The sequence below is a fragment of the Lampetra fluviatilis genome, chromosome 5 (assembly GCF_964198595.1).
Source record: "Lampetra fluviatilis chromosome 5, kcLamFluv1.1, whole genome shotgun sequence".
Lineage (NCBI taxonomy): Eukaryota > Metazoa > Chordata > Hyperoartia > Petromyzontiformes > Petromyzontidae > Lampetra > Lampetra fluviatilis.
The window spans coordinates 10857013-10880073 of NC_136279.1; the positions used below are offsets into that span (position 1 = coordinate 10857013).

The following is a 23061-nucleotide window of genomic DNA, read 5'->3' on the forward strand; positions in this document are numbered from 1 at the left end:
ATAATATTACGTAACTATTTTGGAACACAAAATGTAGGCAACCCCCATGTTATCAACTTAAAAAATTACATGAATATATGCATCGCTGCTCCTCGACTGCTCCGCCTTGTGGCATTGCAGTGATCAGTGGTCAGGTGAGAGTGTTTATTCACAAACCTGTCTTTCATCAGCTGGTAGAGGTTTTCCTTCATGTATTCAAACACAAAGTAGAGGCAGTCGTTTTCACGAATCACTTCCTTGAGCTTGATGACGTTGGCATGATTGAGCTTCTTTAGTGACTGCCCATTGTGAAAGAGCAACATGAGCCATTAGACATTAAAACACTATACGCTTAACGTGCTAATTAAAGTGGAGATTCGGTCGCTCATTCACCGCCCAACTGGTGCTATTCAATTCCACTGGCTGTCTGCCAAGAGCACAGATGGACACACTTTTATGTGTCCAGCAAAACATGGATTATATTTTGAAGCTTACCTAAGGAGGCGACCACAGTGATCACTGTGCACAGAAGCCAACGACATGTGCATTTGTTTACAGTTTAAACATTTGATTGATGGTTACTATTAGACATGCATAATATATATTTTTTTAATTTTCCAACAAGAATGCACTCCAGGCGTTCTAGAAGGCCCCAAGCTTATAGGGAATGCTAAAAAAGTTGGCCTCAAAGAATGTGTCACACGCATCAGTGAAAAAAGAAATGCAAAAACAAATGTGTGCGTACCATTCTCTGCTTTTCAAATAAATCATTGTCATCCTTAGTATGTGTTTCAGCACAGCACTGGTTTTAGCCCCAAGGGATTGGTGGTGGCTCATTAATTCTGTATAATTATCTTTGAGTCTAACATATGCATTGCATAACAACAGAACATACATTATCACATAATAATAAAAAAATCATATAATACTTAACAGAGAAAATATATTGTATGTCATACTGATAATCATAATTTAAAATATTTCAGAAAATCTTATTCATAATCAAATGACTTTAACAAATATTCTTTGGGTCTTTCGGTAAAGTCACGTAGGATGGTTCAAAGAAAAGAACAAAAAACTACGTTTCAATCACAACACAAGCGATCGTCATCAGGACGAAAGACCCAAAGAATATAAATTCCTGCAGTCACGAAAGCTTTAAGTCAAGATTTGACTTTAAAAAAATTACACTAAAACATTTCATTTACATTGCAATTAAATAATTGTCATTTGTAAAAACAAACATTGCTTATCCTGGTTATAAACAACAGGTACATAAACCTTTCTATCCAAGTTAGCATCCTTTCAGCAGACATGTTAACATTGACTGTACAAGTATTCCTAAAATTGTATCTGCCAGCTTCTTAAATGCAACAAATAAAAGAACCCATAACCACAAATGTATTTGCAGGTTATTTTGACATTTGCTCTGGGCCCTCTACTTAGAGCTTTACCCAATTATATCGTCTGGATGCACTTGGTGTCTTGGCTCAGAAAGGAGACATTCTGTTAGCATCATGCACAGACAGCTTTATTCCACATCCATCAACTTTAGGATCAAATCTCAATTAAAAGGATGATAATGTTGGCTTCATAATGGAACAATGGAATTGGAGTATAGCTTCAAAGTCACTATGTTATAGGCCTATGAGTACTTTATACATACACAAATTAGCATTTTTCCAGGTCTAAATTATATAAGCCTCAACTCTCCATGTATGTTGTAGGTGGCCTGACACTGTCCTCATAATGAAAGCTCTGTAAATTCAGTTGATGGAAAGTAGAAGGCATGACCAATTGATGTTCCACTCCATGTAGTAAGGAGCGACTGGATTAAAGCCAACACAGTAAGCGTTGCTTGAACCATCTGCTCTTTGCTAGTACCCTTGAAAATGAATGAAGCGAGCACTGCTGCCATTTGCTTTTAGGTACTAAACAAATATCTACAGCAAAAACAAGATAAATGTGAAATGTTCAAACACAGCTTGGCTAGTTCGTACGTCATTAACTGTAGGTCAGCCATGCCACTTATCATTCCCCCAGTTTTAGCTGCGTTGGATGCACAAATTATTCCCTCCATTGCACCACGATAGTTTTATTCACACACCGGCCAGAAACCGATTCCAGAATAGGGATATCCAACTATTGTAGAAACAAAGTAGTGAATGGAAAATGTGAAGCTGCAGGGAAGAATTAAAACTGCTATTTTAAGGGTGGCACAAAGGGCTTCCTTGTAATCTCTGGAATTGGATAACTGTATTAACATGACTTTATTCCACAAAACTAAAAAAAGAAATCAAGATATTTTAAGACATACATTTATCAATAATTTAATTTACAACTTCTTCCTTACATGTGCAACCTTTGGAACATTATATTAAACAACTGTATTACTGCGCTTGTTTACTCAAAAAAAGCCTCACTGAGACTTATGACTCTTATTCAGGAGGGTCCTGCCAAGTTTTCGCAGTCGGGGGCGATGACTGCTATGTATATTCCAAACAAGTAATTACATATACTATACAGGCAGTCCTTTCACTAAACGAAGACCCGACTCATGAACACCCATACTTACGAACCGGCTTCCAGGAGATATTTTTTTAAGATCGACTTGGAAACTCGCACTTGCGAACTAAACCTAGCAACTATTTTGTTCAGCAGAGCAATCCTTCGCGAGATGTAATGAGTGTTTGTGTGTGCCCGCACGTACATGTATGTGTGTGGAAATGAGTGTGTGCCCCCGTGTGTGGTTATAGCATGCTGCGCTACCAACCTGGCAACCCTACTTCGATTCCCACTCATGATCAACACCAGTGACGATTATCTGAATAGGTCCTGGGCCTCCCCTCGATTGACTCAGCCTCAAATGAATATCTGGTGCAGTGTGTAAACATCGCCACTGGGGAGTCAAAGGCGACCGGGCGTGGTACTGGCCACTCACCCCCCTTCATAGGTGCTGCTCGCTAACAGCACTTGCCCCAACAGTCTGTTTAGGCTATCGTGGTGGGTCATTGGCGTTGTGTGCGTGTGTGCACGTGCACACGTGCCCCCGTGTGTGTGTGAAATTGTGGGGACTCATTGCATCCCTTCCGAGAAGCAAGCCAGCATCAGGGCTCAAGGTAAGTGAAAATAAAACGTGATTTTTTTTATATTCATGTTACTTTATTTTTTTTTATTTACTATACAGTATGTATTACAGTATTAAATGCAAATGTACTATATGTATTTATGAGTTTAACAATGCTTCTCTTTGTTGTTGAACCGTAACCCATTTTGTTTTTTAACACTGACCATATGTGCATTTATATACGGTATATTATCGTGTTCCGACTTACAAACAGTTCGACTTACGAACGGGTCTCGGGAACGGAACCCCTTTGTAAGTCGAGGACTACCCATATAGTTTCTCGTATAGCACAACCAGGTAAATACATTCAAACTAAAAAGCCTTGTCAAACAATACATCGCCTAAGATGTCTATGAGTTTCCAAATTTGTACCATTCCTCACAGTGCCTCTTCATACAATACGTGTATACCGGGGTTTAAAAACAAACCCTACAATGTTTAATGGTCTGTTTGAATGAAGGCTTTCCTGAGCTACTGTGACCCACACTGGTATTGACTACAAACACGTAAAATGGCCTTTCACGCAGTACAGTAGAGACAGGCTGCACCAGTGAAATTGGGGAGGAATGCACTACCTCCCCTGGCTGCAATAAAACCTATATCGCCAGCAGCTATATCAGACATTTACAAGCCTGGGCTTGCATGGCTGGAAAAGAAATATTGCAAGCTTCACTTCCTCGATTTGCTGAATGCAGAAGGGCTTGCTTGGAAAACAAAATGGCCACCTTTTAGACATTGTTACACAACTTTAGAAACATTTCACATGGCTGACATAAGTTATTGGGAACAAATCACATGAATTTATAATAACGTTACCTTCACTACCTATTGCAGCCAAATATTAAAAGTTCCACTTAATTCATTGCACTAATGAACTGTTTAACAACGCAATATTGCTAATTTTCAGCTTCTGCATCCTACAGAAAGGTTTGCTGTAAAAAGATACACTTTAATTAGTTTATAAATGCCTTTCTTCTTTATATATATATTAATTAAAATATGTATACATACTTTTTGGGTCTTTCGGGAAAGTCACGTAGATAGAAAAATAATATATCACGACGTTTCGATCACAACACAGGCAAACCCAAAGAGTATGAATTCCTGCAGTCACGAAAGCTTTAAATCAAGATATGTGTGCATATTACATATCGTGTAACGTACGGTTTTAAAGTTGCTATTACATTATTATTGTTAAAAATCACTGGTAAATTGCTTTAAAAGTGCAACTGCCCAAAATACATTTGACCATAATCAAAGTAGAATGTATATCTATGCCAGTTACGAGAAGTCATAAGGCAGAATGATTGTTGTTTTGTACATTTGTGAACAATAAAAAATACTATGCAAATATTGTATCAAGAATTCAAGTAATTCAATTCATGATATTGTAGCAACTCAAACACCCTGATCCAGTAAATGGATACAAGGTAGACAGCCAAGTACATTTTATGGGTCACAGAAGGCTTACAATGCCTTGCTTGACTTATTCGCTTTCAGAGCGGATTAATTGGTGCTCACATGACTTGCCTTCGCTTTAACAGGATGCTTTAAGTAACAATCGCCTCAAAAGACTTAGTTTCAACAATGCACCAGAGCTCACTTTTAAAATGTCAAGAGGAATGCATAATTGTGTATCTTTTTTCGACTGCACAGCTCCACAGACAAGCCATAATAAATTGCAAACTATACCATTTGGTTGACATTTGTTCAGTAGGTGCGCCGAAATGCTCCATAATCAGTAATCTGATTGAGTATAAAAGATAAGTAGTACAGCCCTATATAAGCCCTATATAATCCAAGGGCATGGGGAAGTTAATGACGATTAAGGTAATCTGGCAAAGAGTGCCCAGTTGAATACACAAAACAAAAGTAATAAATGGTAATGTCATTTAAATTCTGATACAAATGAGTACAACATTCAAAGGTTTAATAAAAATGCCATCATACCTTGACTTCCCGCAGATTCATGCACTCATCCCAGGAATAAAACTTCCTCTTCATTCTGGAAGGTAAATATGCCCAGCGCAGACACAACAATACCTTATTAATGTGAAACATGAATGTGCCAAACGGATATTGCATTTCCTCCCCATGAAGATGAATAGTAAAAAAAACATCGAGTAGTTATTTAAACACTGTACCTTGCAACAATACATTCTTGACGATATAAAATTATGGCAAAGAGCATTACATAAATATAACATTCCCTGAAACAAAACAAGGATTGCAATTTGTAAAGATATTTAATGGAATAATGTAAAGAGACATAATGTATTAAACATTAATTATATTAAAATACAAATTACATGTAAGATAAATACTAGGGAGTTTAACACTATTTGCATTGAGGGTGGTGGGGGGGTGCAGTGGTTAGTTCACTGCTATATGAGCAAGCGACTTGAATTTGATTCCCAGCCATAGTTAAAATAAGTAAAACAATAAAATCTGAATTGGCCTTTTTCTATCGCGCAGGAGGCCTTCATTCAGCAGTCGATTTACAAAGGGCCGTCATTGATTGCTATTATTATGGTTTCAAAACAAATGCCTCGTATTTTCTTTACTCTAAGAATTAAAGGCATTGACGGGACACTTAAAATGCCATGCAAAATGCTCGATCTCCAACTTAGCAGTCAAAACGAACGGTGTGCTTTAGCCACGCGCCTTACCAGCTGCATAGAATGCTGTGCACTGGGATTAATGCAATAATGGGGCACACCCCTTCCATCACTACTGCCAATGTCACAGCCAAAGTCAACATGGCCATTTTCCCCTTATATTTTCCAACGCTCAATATTTCCGGCCTCAAACCCGTGTTTTATTCACAATGTCGTGAGTATATGGATATACGTTAACATCCGATGTTATAATTTCAAATGTGATATTTTATCATTACTCAAAATATCCTATTAGCTACATTCTTCTTAGCGTCTGTTCCTCGTTTAAAATAGAAAATTGTCAACCAAATATGTATTATGTTGTAAGTCTCCAGTATATCAAAACTGTCAAAATCGAAATTCAATGGAAATTTAAATGAACAATGAAAAGGTGTAACAAACACTTGTATTGTATTTATATTTTTAAACCACATTAAGAAACATCAAAAGCAGTGTGGTGAACACAAAAACAATAACTTGTCCTCATAACAAAAGAGTCGCTTGTACAGTGCTAGACTGCCTGTGGCAACTGCCTATTTGAAATTCAAGCTGACGCTTTATCCGAATGTCATTTTTCACACGAAGCTTGAACAGCTGCTTTGAAAGATAAATAAAAAGATATATTTAAAACCAACAATGGCAATATTTATTCCCACAATTATAACCAAAATACAACATGCAGGGTTACAAGCATTACGATTTCCAACAACACACTTACTTTTTGATGGCGACCAACTCCCCAGTCTCATTGCTTCTTCCCATGAGGACAGAGCCGTAAGTGCCATCTCCGAGCTGCTTTATTGTCGTGTACCGATTCATTGCAGCGCTTTTGAACGCAATCCAATATGGCAATGTTTATTCAACTAAGTTTTTCTTCTCCTCCTTGCACGGGTAAACTATAACTAAACACCAACTGCTGAAAGTGAAGTACAACCTTTAAGTCTTCTATTTGCGAGAATAAAACGATCTATGCCAAGCAGATCCGCTTCCATTTCAGCAAAAGCAATCCCACTGTCGTCATAAGCGCCTTATCCTCTACATCATCCGTGGATCAGCCAAGAACCTAAAAAAGAACACGAAAATTATGATTGTTAACAACACTCTATTTAATTGTTTTTTTTTATTACTTTGCACAGTATTATTGAAATTCTACATTTCTATGTTTCTACATCTACAACATTTAAATATTTGCAACCACTCTATGCAATTAAAAAGACAGCATATGCCATTGCATGTTATTCACTATGGGTCTTGTGCAATGATGAGATATGGAGTGACCTGGATCCAGAGACTATGGCAAACCTGTCTTGCTTATGTAAAAAAATTTACCCACAAAATGCCTATTTACTTAAATTACAGAATAATTTACATTGCATCATGTGTGCCCCACCTTAGGAATTAAGTACATTGCAATGAACAAACGTACACAAATAACTGGCAGAATAATAAATATACAATTTACCATATATGCCTACACACACGCACTCCAATTCTGGCGTAGGTGTGATGGATTTAGGTTTATAAAGTTTTGCAAATAACTAAGTACTGCTTTATATAAAAAAGACATACCTTCATAGTTAACCAATTCCACGTGCAAGTATTTTGTATTTGCACCTCCGATTAGGATGGCTGGCTACATACGGTGCAAAATAAGTTCAACATACATACATACTTTACATGTTACCTGTGGTTTCTTACATGTAAGTATGTATGTTAAACGTCTTTCGCACCAACCGAGGTGGGGAATTAGCTAGCTTCACTACATTATAATCATTCCTTCTGGTCCAAGAGTTTAAAATCTTTTCATACATCAACGGGCAGTAGTTACTTCAAGTATGACATCTGGAAGCCCTTCCTTCCCTGGAACAATGATTTGTCTTCTGGGCTGTGATTTGTTTGCTGTACAGATCTGTATACAGTTTCTCTATTTTATGGTTCTGTCTCATGCAATATGGTTAAATCTTGCTCTTTACACTATTTACGATTCACCAACCATCAACTTAATTATTGCTTTCATGATACTGTTGATGGTTATGACATCTTCAATCACACTTGTGTAGTTCTCTGATTTAGATATGCATTGTTTTCCGAATGGATTTGGACAGTTCTGTGATTATCTTTTGTTTGGCATTATCAACAATTTTCATGCAACTCATGTTCTTCAACATTATCTGTTGTGCTTTCATATAGGTTTGTTCTACTTTAGCTTCACTTTCCTTCTGACTTTCAGTGTAATTTACATTACAATGCCATTATTTAAAGCAATTACATTCATATAATATGGTTTTATAAAGAATATTTTTCTTATATATTTTTTCATAATCGGCTTGCTGTGAATTTGAGGACAGAGATATCTCTTACCATATAAAATTTGCACGTAAGTCTATTTATTTTCTGATTTCTCAATTAGAGCTCCTCCACGTCCAATTGGTGGACTAATTTTAGAAAAGAGTGTTTGTTATCTTCTTGCCTCTGCTTACATATGCAGGAATCCCTCGCCAACTTCGGATTTGCCAACCGCGGTTTCACGTATACACGGTTTATTATTTGTATACCAATTTACTAACCGTGGGCTGGAAATCTGAGTATATGCGGGTAAGTACGGTGCTAAAGAAGCCACATGATGTAGGTATTCCGTTATTGCATTACAGCATGACATCACTGTGGTGCGTGACATAATTGTTACAAATTTCGCGGAGTCGTGGTTCTCCTCCGCGCGTAGCTGTCCATCTATTTTGTTGTACACACTGTACCGTAATTGCTGCAGCGCATACACCGCGTCGCATCGGAACCACATTCTGGTTAATTTTGCCCTTAATCATGGACTCGAAGCATGCAGCGTCTAGTGAAGGTAGAGTGTTGCGTCTGTGGCCCGGAGGAAGAGGGTGGACTGAGCCCTCCTTCCTTCTAAGCACTCCTTCTCCCATCATCTCATTGTCCTCGTCATCATCATCGTTTATATTAAAGTTAATGTCATGTTTATTTGTTTTATTTTCGTTATTGTGTAATATACCGTATTTTATTCGGTGTTTAGTTCACAAACAGACAACTCATTTAAGCTACGACGAGTCTGACCATGGCTGTGGTTCCCCTAACCCCCTATTTCCCATAGGGCCAAGACTTTACCAACCGCGGATTTGCCTACTGTGGCATTTACCAGGAACCTAACCCCCGCGGTTGGTGAGGGATTGCTGAATAATAAACATTCTCCTCTCTTAATCCTCACTCTGATGCCATATTTACCCATTAATTACTCATCTCAATGTATTATGTCCTCAGTTGGTTAAATTATTCATGCATGCATTGTCTTATTCTACAGATGTATGGCTTGTTGTTGGAGCAAATCATTGAATTGCCTTTAACTTGTAGTTTTCCAGCCTCAATGTGTCACGCAAAAGTAGGCTTCATAATGTATTAGAATAGAAAATGGTAAGTTAAAGTGCAAACATTATGACTTGTTTGAAAAGTAAATTGACATGTGAAATGACTCAAAAACATCGCGCGATATCATGCAGCTTTTCCTGCATTGTCTTCTCGCTTACGCGTAAATATCAGGAGGTTATCATTGGTTAAATGAATACACACTTTGAGATTGACACATGTCAAAACTACTTGTGTAGATGGAGAGTTTGCTGTTTGCAGTTGTTTCAGGCTCAGAAGTGTCATAGCGGTAGGGTCACTGCAAAGACCCAGGAAAAGCAATATTGCCTTGGAGAACAGTATGTCCCAACACTGTGGTTATCTATATTTTATGTGTTTACGTAAAGACACAGATACGTAACCAGTAAGCAGGGAGCTTCTACTGTTTAAAATGTGGTTTTCAAATTACATCCTTTTCTCCCCACTACAATCTGGGCTAATCATGTATCTCACAACGTACCCTCACAATAGATGAATGGAAGATATGGGAATTTTGTAATGGCTCGTGTCTGTAAAAGGCATTTGTGAATCAACGGCACAAATATGGACAGAAGAATCGAAAACCTGTGCTGCATGCAGCAGCTGGGGTTTACTGATCACAACTGTTTACCCAGCTTAAGGGATGTCACTCAGTAAATAGTCACACCATACCATGTTTGTACAACTTACAACAATACACAAAGCTGTTCCATAATTATACACGAGGTAGTTGCCAACCAGGATGACCCACCATCATTTGGCGTTCATGTCTACCAATTCGAAAATAAATGCAACACAGAATAGATTAACTGTAAATGTATCGGCAACTATTGTTGATATTTTCCCCAATTTTAACCCAATTGTGCTCTCGATGTAATAATGTAATCAGTCAAAACATACATCTGGGAATCTCCCTGAACAGTGTCCCTTTATGTAAATGTGGATATAACAGAGAAACCCTCTGAGATCCCTTCATGTGACCTCTGGTCTATGAAGTGCGAGACAACGCTTTCTCCCTACCATAAAGAGTAGTGTTCATCCCAAGACAGTCAAATCAATATTTTTAATTCCCAGGGCTGGAATTTAACCAAACAAAGTGCAGAACCAAATAATGTTTTTTTCTTCCAGTCATTAGTGTCCAGGCTGAGACTATTAAATCACTATACTTGAGCATCCAGTTTCATTACATTAGGGGGTGCACCTTCCTTCACCTCTCTGATATGGTAATGGTTTTGGGCGCATGACAGTACAACAAATAACATAACTCTCAGAACTTGAAATGTATCCAAAAAAGTGAAAACCAAACTTTCATGCGATAGTTTTTTTTTTCGTGTAGTCATCTGGTGACTGAGTTGAGACAATGAGGTTGCTATACAGGGAACCGAATTTACCACGAGTGGCTGCCTGCATTCGAACCCAGGAGCTCAGTGTTGTGACCTCTGAGCCAGCTGCCACCTTCGGTTGACAACTATCAAGTGAGAGAGACGCCCTATCAGGGCACTGGCTTTACACCCAGATTTGAACCAATGACTCGTAACAACTAATACATTTTGAGAGACGTTTACATTATTTGAAGTATGTTTTTACTATTAGTTAATTTTTAACAAATGACTAATATCAATGTGTCAGTTGTAATGTGTGTTAGATAAGTAGATGTGTGCCTCACGTTTTTAACTCATTATTAGGTTTGCTAAACAAACTATGGTTCAGACTCTTGTAAACAGAGATCACATTCTCTCTCTCAAGCAGTACTAAAACGATTGCCCCGCATGAAGCATATTTAATGATTTATCTTTTTCAATGTAATTCTTCATGCACTATTATCACCCAAAGCGCCACTACGTGACTTTACCGAAAGAACCAAAGAGTATGGATCCCTGCAGTCACGAAAACTTCAAATCTAGATCGCTACTACATCATTAAACAAAACAATTCTATGCAAGTTAAAAAAAATAAAATAAAAGCAAACTGTGGCTGTCAGCTAGTTGTTGTGTGGCTTCAATGCAGTACAACCAATAATTTAACTCTCAGAGCTGCAAATTAGATTTTAAAAAGTTGAAGGAAATGTTTTATTGTGACAGTTTGTGTGCATTCATCTGTGACTGGGCTGAGACCATGACCTCACGACACAAGATAACTCGGTTTAATCACGGTTGGGTGCCTGGATTCAAACTCAGGGTCTCAGGGGTACTGGCTCAGCACTCTGTCCCGAGTCACTCCTGTGTGTGTAAATTTGACATCTTCATGAAATACACAGGAAATTCTGAGACTGGACTTTCATTCAATTTGACAGAACCGATTACACCGTATACTCTGTCAAGTCAAGTAGTTCCAGCAGTACAAACTCTTTTTTAAAGTGTGGAAACAATTATAAATTCTGATCTGTAACCTTTACTGACATGAAAATACGGTGGAAATTGTCTCCGTCTAGTATATGAGAAATCTTGACTTAGAAAGTAACTTTGTCCTACTAGTAATTTATCAGTTGTCACATACTAACACAATAGAGCACTGTATACAGTATTTAAGAGTTAATATACTATACTGAATATGGTATATCCATTGCATGTACTGTACACAGGACTGTGCAAACATAAATGCGTATAGACAGTACACTATAACCTTGCAGAATGACTAACACACAACTTTACATTTCATTTATCTGAAAAAACATGGGCTCTTACAATCCACTGATGTCACACAGCTCTTGATTGTAAAAGTTAATCCAATATCTCACAACAGTTAACAGACAACTGTGCAAAACCAAACAGCAGTTCAGAATCAGAATATGTATTTATACAGGAGGAATCCGATGAGCTATAAAGCTCTTTTTCCACAGACTTCCAGTCGGGGCGGGTAAGAACGTTACAACAACAACACAAAAACACGATAGTAGTGCAGAGTACAAGAAAGGCAATCAAATCACCCCAAAATATAAAACTAAACTATCCCCCATCCTACCAGGCAAAGCCCATTGAGGTATCAACTTGTTTTTCAGAAGAAGTGACCTGCCACAAATGATAGCTCAACAAAGTGGCTTATCGCGTGGAAATGTATCGCAGAAAAATAATGGAATAGTATCAGTCTCTTCACGACTTTGCAGCTATTACCACCCATGAAATGTGATGACTAATGAAGATTTTGATAGGACCTGCAAGATGTGTTATCAAGGAAAACAGGGCAGTGTGCTACCACGACTACCGGCCAAAACATAGCAACAGACACACACCGCACGTGAGACAATGCATTATGTAAAGGAACACGGTCAAGAGCAACTGTACACAAAGTAACCCAAGCCACTCCGACAATTGCCGATAAAGCAGCCCATTAAGCACCAAGTTAGTTCATGCGATGTCTATTCAAACACTATTGAAGCATGCTGGCGGATGCTATTTTGTTAGTCTTAAGATGTGCAGAATTTAGCATAACCTGGACATATGTACGTGCTGAATGACGACGTTTTTGAAGTACTTTTCACTTTAACATTCAGAAATGGCAAAACACCAGTTCCGTACAACTAAAATACCAATGTATTGAAATATGTAAGAGGAATGTTGAAGCATTTTTTTAAAAAGTAACCAACCACATTGAATTATACAAGTTTACACCGAGTTGTTTGCTGTATATCCTGTATATACTACACATTCTAAAATTGTCTTACAATATTTGTTAAAATTGTCAGCCTAAAATTCAGTAGCTTTTGAACAGTAATTAATTCCTAAAAACATGGCACTCCCATAAATTATTCCATTTCACCACCACCAAGTGAGACAAAATCACTTTACAACCCTCGTTAAGCAAGTAGCTAAAGATCTGAATTTGTACAACCACAATCAACAACAGTATAGTGCTGTAATCGCGTTGCTACCATGCTTTAGTTTAAAGTTACACGCAGCGATCAGGATTATCAGCACCGATGTCATGGACAAATCGTGACAGACTAAGGCAACCCAAACACGATCAAGGCACACTCCTTGATAATCATTGCAATCCAACAATATAAACGACACGATACACTAACCAAAAATCGTTACAAGCGAACTTAGTCTTTTCACATATAAACTACCAACAACGTAAACTATTGAAAAAAAAACAATTGTATGTTACTTGTAGAGCAGTGGAAAAATATATTAAAAGAAGCACTTACTCTCCAAATCTTGTATGTTGTGAAATTTCCATTCTACAGTTATTTAATGGCGTTATTTATAGATGTTACATTAAATTTGCTTTGCCCGTTTTCTTTAAATATAGTGTGCATTTCCATTTGGAACATGCTATTTGGTGCAGAGTAGATATATTTCTGGAGCGCTGGTGCATTGGCGCTTTGAACTTGAAATCCAGAGACCTCCAGTGTGTTTCGCCATTCATCCAGCAGTGGATTGACAAAATACTTTACATGTTAACGAAAAACAACACGACGTATCGTCTTATTGTTTCCATTTTCAGTTCGACTCTTATAAAAAACAATTTGCATCATGAACCTATTTTTCACCACTCTCCATTTAAACTCGACTTCTGGTACGACAAAATAATCAATCCACTGCTGGATGAAAGCCACCCCTTCAGCCGTCTCTCTCGATGCTAGAAACCACTTAGCACCTGAGCTGGTTCCATTCATCGCTCCATCTCCACGGTGTGCGTCCTCTTGCACGCATTCCATTCTGTGCCTGTCATCCTGTCATCACGTTTGACAACTGGCCACCACGCCTTCTAGCGAGGCGTCCTGCCCATGAATGTACTCGAATAATTAACACAATTAAACTACGGAACATTTGTTTTATTTTACCAGGTAAGCTCCCACTGAGCTGCTATATAGAAGCGACCTGGCCACGGATGATGGCTCAACGAAGTAACTTATAACGTGGCAATCTACGTCGGTCAAACACTCTAAACGCATGCTTTTGTAAATGTCTAGGGGGAGGGGGGGGGGAACCGGAGGACTCGCGAGAAAAATCCACGCGACCACGGGGAGAGAGACACCGCAGACTCCAAATGTACAGCAGCAGGCGTCAGGGGTCGGGCACGAACTCACGACGCGCCGCATGTCACGCCAGGTAGTGAACGTCCTCTTTAACCAGTCCGAATTGTGTATCCAACCTCGGCAAGTTACTTTGAACAATACCTTCAACTTTCTGCTCGGTTGCCATTCCAAATCACGCACCTTTCCGTGCCTCTTTGCGCCGTTTTAAAGTTTAGTTTTCTGATCCAGAAACACAAATTCTAAAATCACAGCGTGCCCGAATGTCAGCCACGCAAACTCCTGACCCACCGCGTTATCCACGGAAGACGCTCGATCGCGCCTAGCAACGCCGATAGCTACCCCCCTCCTTATTTAAACACCCACCACCAACCTCCCATAACGCGTTAAACTTTAAATCCGCTCAAGGTACTCCACCGCAAAGGATAAAAAAAAACACCCCCAGTAAACAAAAGCCGCGGCCTCGCACACGGCCGAGCCTACGGTCTTGCCTGCTCCGGCTACCCGGTCACCGCGGGGTACGACGGCAGGACGGTTGGAGGGTGGGGGACGGTGGTGGCGGTGTAAAGAAGAGCGAGCCGCCAAAGGTGCAGAGAAAGACGAGACGAGAGAGAAGAGACGAGAACAGAGAGAAAGAGACGTGGTGGGAGTTGCGAGAGAAGAGAGACGGAATCGAGGAAGCGGATTTACCTGCTCGGGACGCGGCGTCGTCGCCTTAGCGCTAGCTCGCTCGGCGCGGACACCCCCAACACCACCACCCCACTCCCCCCGTATCACGGTAACCCGCGGTGACGTCACCTTAATAGACGCGCTCATTTGCATACGCGATGTGACGTCACTCGGTGTGACGTCACGCACACCGCGTGCCAACTGGCGTCGTTTTTCGCGGTGCTGCTGCTTTCGTCGTCGTCGTCGACTGCTGCGGTCGACAGGCAACACGACCGTACGCAACGGTCTTGTTGCAGGCAACTTTATTGGCAGGCACGCAATAATGTTGCCTGCAACTTTATTGGCAGGCACGCAATAATGTTGCATGCCTGTCAACACGCCTGGCTGTCCGCCTGACGGTGCTAGTTGTAATTGGTGGCGAAACGTCGTACTCAGATTGTAAATTTCGTGGATTTTTGTCTCCAACACACCGGTGTGCTGTATTAGTAACGAATTGGTATGTTTTGTTAACGTGACAAACCTTACTAATTGGCTGTGGCGGGTTTAACGGCACATTTATATTTACGCGATCTAACAAAAAGAAACATTATGGACCATACGGTGTACAGGGAAATTGCGTTTTCGGGTCCATACGGCGTACAGCCGTTTCAATAGGGGCACATTTTTTTGTCTATTTGTTTGTGCTTCTCCCTTGTAATGTGACTTTCTAGGATGAACGTTGAGATTCATAAGGACACAGGGTGACCAATGAAGTCTGAATTGATAAGGGGTTGACAGGTATGATATTGGCCCGATCGACGAATACGAAAGAGACGTCACAGCGGTTAATCTGGCTTTGACCACCTCAATGTGAAATTGTAGTTGTTGCTCTGCATCGACATCAGCCGTCGTACAAAATAAGAAAATGCTACAACTCAACGCGTTCATCAATAAGACTTTTGTCGCCTGAAAAGGAAAAGTATATATGATAGGCAACTTTTTATGGCAATGGCCCCTCTTCTTGATGTGCTCTGACTTAAGGCTACCACTTAAACGTCGCCCTCGTATTTTTCCTTTTATGGCCATAGTGTTATTGACAAACGTGTTGAGTTTCATGTACGGTATAGGTATACAGGTGAAGGTGTGGCCTGAGATTTCAAGCTCACACCACTCGCTGCTGGTGGAAGGGCTTCTCATCGGGTATTTGTGTCTACCTTTCTACCCTGGACAGACGTCTTGCAAAATATGGGATTCACATTCTTGGTTCTTTCGGTAAAGTCACGTAGATAGAAAAATATATATATATATACGTGGGATATGGGATTACCAACACTTTACAGCACCTCATTCGATCGACAAACTGGTGCACATATATAAACTGCTGAGTGGACAGAGATCCTGTCATACGCGGTTTCGCCATACACTCTGCGATGGGTTTCGCGCCAACGAAGTGTGCCGCAAATTATGGGAGGAAAGAGCCAAAGCAAATCCTATTTGTGAAACATTGGATACGTCCACGGATTCCAGGGGAAGCATGACACGTGACTCGCGGCTAGACGAATCCGCGATGAATACACAATATACACACATTACGAGGTACGAGTTGTCGATAGGCACAAGTGTGCCAAATCTGCTATATGGGTTTATGATTTAAAAAAATGTTTGCATTTTCAAAGGCTTATTATTCCATATTTAAAATTAAAAAAAGCAATTTCCTCATGAACAAACCTCAGCACAGTCAGCTGGTTTTCATATACAAAAAATAATATTTGCAAAATAAAATAAAACATGATGTCAGCGTTTCCCTGCAGCTGCGCTCCTGCAGTTCCGCACCCACCTCTATGGACGGACAGCGGTCCGCAAAGCGTTTCGACTGCCATGGTGTGCCGCGGATTACGGGAGCGGTCGTCAACCTCCTATAATCCGCGCTTTACAAGTGTAGGGGTGTTACGGAGGAGCTGTATGTGTAGGGGTGTTAGAGAGAGAGCCGTTATGCATGGCAGCTTATGGGAAACAAACACAGTGGGCGGGGCTACGTGAGTGCACGGGGGGGGGGTGCTCTCAACGACGTCCGCACCAGGCAGCCCGGGGCCCCACCCCTCAGTGGGGGTGGAGTATAAAGGGGGATGTGTCAGAGGGCTCGGGGCAGAATGTTTAAGTAAACTCTTGAAGACCGAAGACTGCCTAGCTAGAGCCCTGGACTCCCCTGGGACGCCGCCCTTGTCAGGGCCGCGCAGGACCGAGCCAGCGGCGTGGTCCCGTGAACCAGAGCCAGGACTCTGGGACTCCGGGTACCGTAGCCCGACTGACCAGTGTCGGGCCAGACAGCCTCCCCTAGCCCAGTATTTGGAGGATTAGGAGGCAGGCTAGGGGTAGCTAGCCGTGTGTTCCCAGCTATCCGGGTGAGGGGGCCGATACCCCCTCCAGTACTGTATGTCCCCAGTGACTGTTGTGAAATAAATACGTGTGCCTCTACTCCGCTGTCCACGCGTCCTCAACGGTACTACACAAGGATTCGCGGTTTATTAAATAATGTACATCGGCATTGCGGGGTTAAGTTGTGGTGGGCAGTGCCGCAAAATCCATGATTGTACCGTACGGCTATGGTCCCAATAACCAACCTGCACTGACCAGCGTGAAGAATTTGCCAAATAGCCTCCACGACTGGCACATGACGTGGGGAGGCCATCACCCAGCAGTGGTTGAACACAAAGGCTCTACATACACAAGCCGATGGCTCTTCTGCACGGACATCATTTATTTAAGCGGGGAAACAATTGACTGGCTTCAGATATTGAGATTCATCAACAGTTAAGCTTGTTAAGCAGCTGCTGCTGGTGTTGCCGGAGGTTATAGGCAAGGTTATTGTACGAATTTTGTGAGGCCCGTTTATGACAGTACAGCAAACAATGTGCGTAGTGCACTCTATGATATATTGGTGGATTGTGAATCATCAGTATACACTTCACAACTGGATGGGAGCATCGTGGGAGTTATTGGATTATATTCCCGAGTAATGAAATAAAAGCTGAGATATTTTAACTGCTGAATTTTTGGTTTTCACTTGAACTACCTTAAAATAACTTTCGTTGTTTGTTTCGTCATTGAGAGATGAGCCACATGGTATATGAACATGGAGCAAATATGTGCAACTGAAATTTTCCAATAAACCATTTTTTTATTACCATTGCCATTTTTATTGCTATAGTTTCAAAGCACTCTACTGTTATGACTCATTGCATCCAGATAAAACATGGGTCTAATAAAAAATGTATATAAACAGTTGAAATGTATATGCATTCATGTTAACATACTGTATGCTGCACCTGGATTGCATTAGCTATTGTTATTTTATTTGGTACTGCATTGGGCTTCTGTAATTTCCTAATTCTATGCAACATTCAACGTCTCCCAAAGTGCATCTACATTGATGCATTGAAATATTAACAAAATAACAGCCCTTTGTCAATAAACTGCTGAATGAAGGCCTTCGCGCGCCGTGTCGATCGTTTTGGATGTTTGATCGCGCTTTAGGGGCCGTCCATAAATGACGTCACACGATTTTGGACGATTTTTGACCCCCCCCCCCCATCGTCACACGGCGTCACAAAAAGTCAGACCCCCCCTCAAATATGACGTCACAAAGCTCTGCCCCCCCTCCCAAAATAAAACATGCTTCAAATCGCTTTAAACTATTGTCATTGTAGAGCGTATTTTAATGTGGCGCTGCACTCTGATGTTGTAGGAGAAAACATTTATTAAAAAGTATATTTAATTAAGTAGAACGTGTTGTCTATATTTATTTAAAGTTGCGCATATTTTTGTGACGTCACATTTCTCAACCACCCCCCCCTAGTCACACATCGTCACAAATTTCTGACCCCCCACCCCCCTAGGTGCGTGACGTCATTTATGGACGGCCCCTTACCACACCGGCAAGTGTGGGTTGTTGGTTCGTATATCACTCGCCGCCAATGTTGGGCGTTACTTGTAATCAAATTCAGGTCGCTGGGTGAATGGCACCGTCCGTTAACCACCAGCTCCACTCCACGTAATTGATTTTGCCTTGTAAAATTGAAGAACGGAATTTAATCGGTAATCAAACAAGTATGAGGGCATCTAGCAATCACAGATAAAACATGATGTCAGTCTGCAACATAAGGTATGCGTGCTTGGTTGGCAGGCACACACTTAATCACTGCTAAATCTAACCATATCCAAAACCCCTAATCCCTAACACTAAACCCTAGCTCTATCTCCTAATCCCAACCACTAACCTTCACCCTCGTGATGTCATCTCATTGTTTTTTCATGAGTGTTGATGCTCCAGGCAATTTGAGTGTTAATGCCACCTGCACTGTGAAAATTGCCCTTAGCGAGCAGAACATCTCGCCATGGAGTGTGCACGCGGTGCCATTGCACTGGGGTCCAAAGACGGAAGGGGCCCAGGCAAGTGTCTACAAAGACGTGGGAGGGCGGGGGGGCATTTTATAACTTGCACCACCACCAGGGCATATACCAACCATGCTACACCCTTAATAACATACTACACCCTGCATAAGCAAAGTCAATGACGATGGGAACCAAGTATAGTGGAACTCCGATTAATCAATTTGCTTGGGGAGAAACATATCATCCGTGTTTGTCTGCATTTTACTCCATCTGTGCAAGTGGTAGAGTGTTGATATACATGACGAATATAACATCTGTGCCACCACTTCCACGTCACGGCTCTCTTATCCGCACTAATATGTAGATAAGGAGATTAATGTAATCCTTCTAGGAGACTAGTCTCAGTGACTCTTTTAGAATAGTATATAAAAACTAATTCATGAATGTAACAGTACTCTATTGATTCTAATGTAATGTCTCTAATTCAAGCCAAGTGTCTCTATGCCCCGATGAGCACTGGGCGGTGCTCATCTTTATTGATGACTCTGAGCCAATTGTGGAAATTCCACGTTCCTATGACAGAGAGGCTCTCACTCGGCAGTGGGTTGGCGAACAGCTATACTATATATCAGAATCAGAAACTTTATTTAGACCGGAAGAATCCTATGAGCTATGAAGCTCTTTTTCACCACTGTCCAGTCGAGGTGGATCAGAAAGTTACAACAACAAACAACACAAAAAAGCGATAGGAGTGCAACGTATAGAAAATCTAAGCAAGTCACTGAATGAAAATAAAACAAGTATATAAATACAAATTGAATAAGTACGTGCAGTCCGACTTACAAACGAGTTCCGTTCCTGAGACCCGTTCATAAGTTGAACTGCTCGTAAGTCGGAACGCAACAATGTATTGCATTTAAATGCACATACGGTCAGTGTTATGAAATTGTGTTGCGGTTCAACAAAAAATGAAGCATTGTCAGACTCATAAATAAGAAGAAATATTGTGCATTTACATGTAACAATGTCATAAATACTGGATAGCAAGTAAAACATTAAATAAAGTAACATCAATATTTAAAAACATATCCGTTTTATTTTCACTTACCATGAGTCCTGATGCTGGCTTGCTTGTCGAAAGGGACGCAATGAGTCACCACAATTGCACACACACGCGGGGGTACGTGCGCACGCACACGCAAAGACACACAACCGTGACAACGATCCCCCATGTAGCCTTTACAGGCTGTGGGGGCAAGTGCTGTGAGCGAGCAGCACCTATGAAGGGTCCCACGGCATACGAGGGAGTGGTTGGCCAGCACCACGCCCCAGCTACCTTTGACTCCCCCAGTGGCGATGTTTACACACCCGACCAGGCACTCATTTGAGGCTGAGTCGACCTAGGGGAGGTCGAGGACCCATTCAGATAACGTCACTGGTGCTGGTCGTGAGCGTGCTAACCATTGCATTACCACTCTCCCCTCCCCCCCCCAGTGTACACGAGGGTACGCACACGCACAGACACGCGCATGACACACGCACACTCACTTTCACACACACACATACGTGCGCGTATACACAGTAAAACGTACTCCCAGCGGGTTGTTGTGAATCATTACATCTCACAGAGGATCGCTCCGCTGAACAAAATAGTCCCACGGTTCTGTGTTCGTAAGTCGATGACCACCTAAACATCTATTCCTGGATATGTTTCAACACAAAATGCAATCTTGTGCAACGCAGCAAAAAAAAAACAGTCCCAGACCACACCAAGACAACACACAGTTCGTCAAAGAAATTGAACATAAAAATGTTTACTATCGATACATGAGTAAGGATCAAAGTTACAAATCACATTGGCAAATATAGTTGTATGTCCAGCACGAATATTATGCTTCAGAAGGGAGGAAACAAGATTGTTCCAAAACATTGGTGCTGCAACAGCATCGGCTTTGTCAGCGCTTCCAATTCTTGTTCTTGAGATAGTTCAAAGGCAATTAGATGGACGTCTTAGGTTTCTTGGATTTGACAATGTATGGGGCCGTCCATAAATGACGTCACGAGATTTTGGACGATTTTTACCCCCCCCCCATCGTCACACGGCGTCACAAAAAAGGCAAACCCCCCCTCAAATATGACGTCACAAAGCTCTGCGCCCCCCCAAAAAAATAAAACATGCTTCACATCGCTTTAAACTATTGTCATTGTAGTGCGTATTTAATGTGGCGCTGCACTCTGATGTTGTAGGAGAAACATTTCTTAAAAAGTCTATTTAATTAAGTAGAACGTGTTGTCTATATTTATTTAACGTTGCGCATTTTGATGTGACGTCACATTTCTCACCCCCCCCCCCCTCGTCACACATCGTCACAAATATCTGACCCTCCCCCCCCTAGGTGCATGACGTCATCTATGGACGGCCCCTATAAGCTAAGTACTTTATAGCACAGATTTTCCAATACGGATTTTGTGAATGAATAGGGCTCAATGTCGATGTTTTCTTTCATCGAGTGATTTGAGAATTGTATTTTAAGTAGAGGCCGTCACAATGATGGATCCTGTATGGTACATCCAGTGTAAATTGAAGAGCAGAATGATAAAGCGTGTTTAGTCTGTTTAGTGACTCATTTATAGCTGATCGGTAAGCAGTGTCACAGTAGTCAAAAAGTAATCGAATGATAGCTTCAACAATTTGTATAAACCATCAAATGGGAAAACGATGTTTGTTTCTGTACAAAAACCCCTATTTTTATTTGATTTTCTTTAAGATGGGATCAATATTGGGTTGGAATGTAAGTTTTTAATCAATCAGTAATTCGAAGTATTTGAAGCACTCTATTTTTCCAATGATGTTTCTGATATCTGTAATATGTGAAGAGAATTAAACTGTATTTTTGTTTGATGAAAATAGCATGCGCTCTTTTTTTTGGGGGGACGGGGGGGGCGGATTTAGAAACAATTTTATTGATGACAATTGAGATTGAATTACGTGGAAATACGCGCCCGCTCTTGGAGCAATCGATTCCTTTGCCTTTATGAAGTGAACTCCATGCAATTCTCGAGCGCGCACAGCAGGTGGCGATGTTGGACAAAGTGACGCGGATCGATCTCGGCGAGCAAGAAAAAAGCAAGAACAATTGCTTGTGTTGCGATCGAAACGTCGTGATGTTTGATTATTATTTTTTATTCACTTTATTTTAATTTTAATTATTTTAAATATGTTGCGATCGAAAAGTCGTGGTATTTTTATCATTTTTTTGATAGCTCAACGAAGTGGCTTATCAAGCAGAAATTCATGGCCGCCAAATACTCTAAACGCATGTTTCTAATTGTGGAGTGAAAACCCGGAGGATCTAAATGCTACTTAAATGCAGAATGAACGTTAATTTGACATATTTTCAAGTTTGAAACTTGAGAATCATATATATTCCTAATATAAACTATTGTACATTTGCTAAATTTAAAGTAAAGATGCCTTTTCAAACCCAACAAAGTTAGGAGGAGCCTGTGAACGAACTGGTACTTCATCATAGCACATCAATGAAAGGTCCAAAGGGAGTGGATAAGGGTTGGAAACTGCACTCCACAACATTGGGCCTGATGATAATTGCTTCCAAAGTTTTTTAATTAAAAGTTTTTAATTGGTATACGAGTAACAGGGCATTTTAGTCATGAAAAAAATATAAGATTACATAATCAACTCGAGGAGTTAGAAAGCATTAACTATTAAAAGTTTGGTAGACTAATAACGAATAGCGAGGTGTTCATGCGTATCACTCTGCTTCGAGGTCTAATAATCAACAACAAATAATCCACCCCGAGAGTGTGTTCCTGGGCTCAGCTTTAGCCGGTATAGCACACGGCGTGTGAATACTATTACT

At 40.7% G+C, this 23061-nt stretch overlaps 1 protein-coding gene across 6 annotated transcripts in view; it reads right to left on the bottom strand.

Annotated features, from left to right (window-relative positions):
• Positions 1-20412, bottom strand: part of LOC144932548 (serine/threonine-protein kinase MAK-like) — a 34395-nt gene extending 13983 nt beyond the window's left edge. For 3 of the 6 annotated variants that reach the window (XM_078856743.1, XM_078856742.1, XM_078856739.1), the window contains exons 1-4: positions 14831-14922; positions 6482-6826; positions 5057-5111; positions 157-278 (exon numbers count right to left, since the gene is read on the bottom strand). In XM_078856743.1, coding sequence (XP_078712869.1) covers positions 157-278; positions 5057-5111; positions 6482-6582 — 278 coding nt within the window. In that variant the 5' untranslated portion in view covers positions 6583-6826; positions 14831-14922. Of the gene's footprint in view, positions 1-156; positions 279-5056; positions 5112-6481; positions 6827-14631; positions 14738-14830; positions 14923-20288 lie in introns of those variants that run through there. The other 3 variants (XM_078856741.1, XM_078856740.1, XM_078856744.1) reach the window with 3 other exon arrangements.
• Between the last annotated feature and the right edge of the window lie 2649 nt (positions 20413-23061).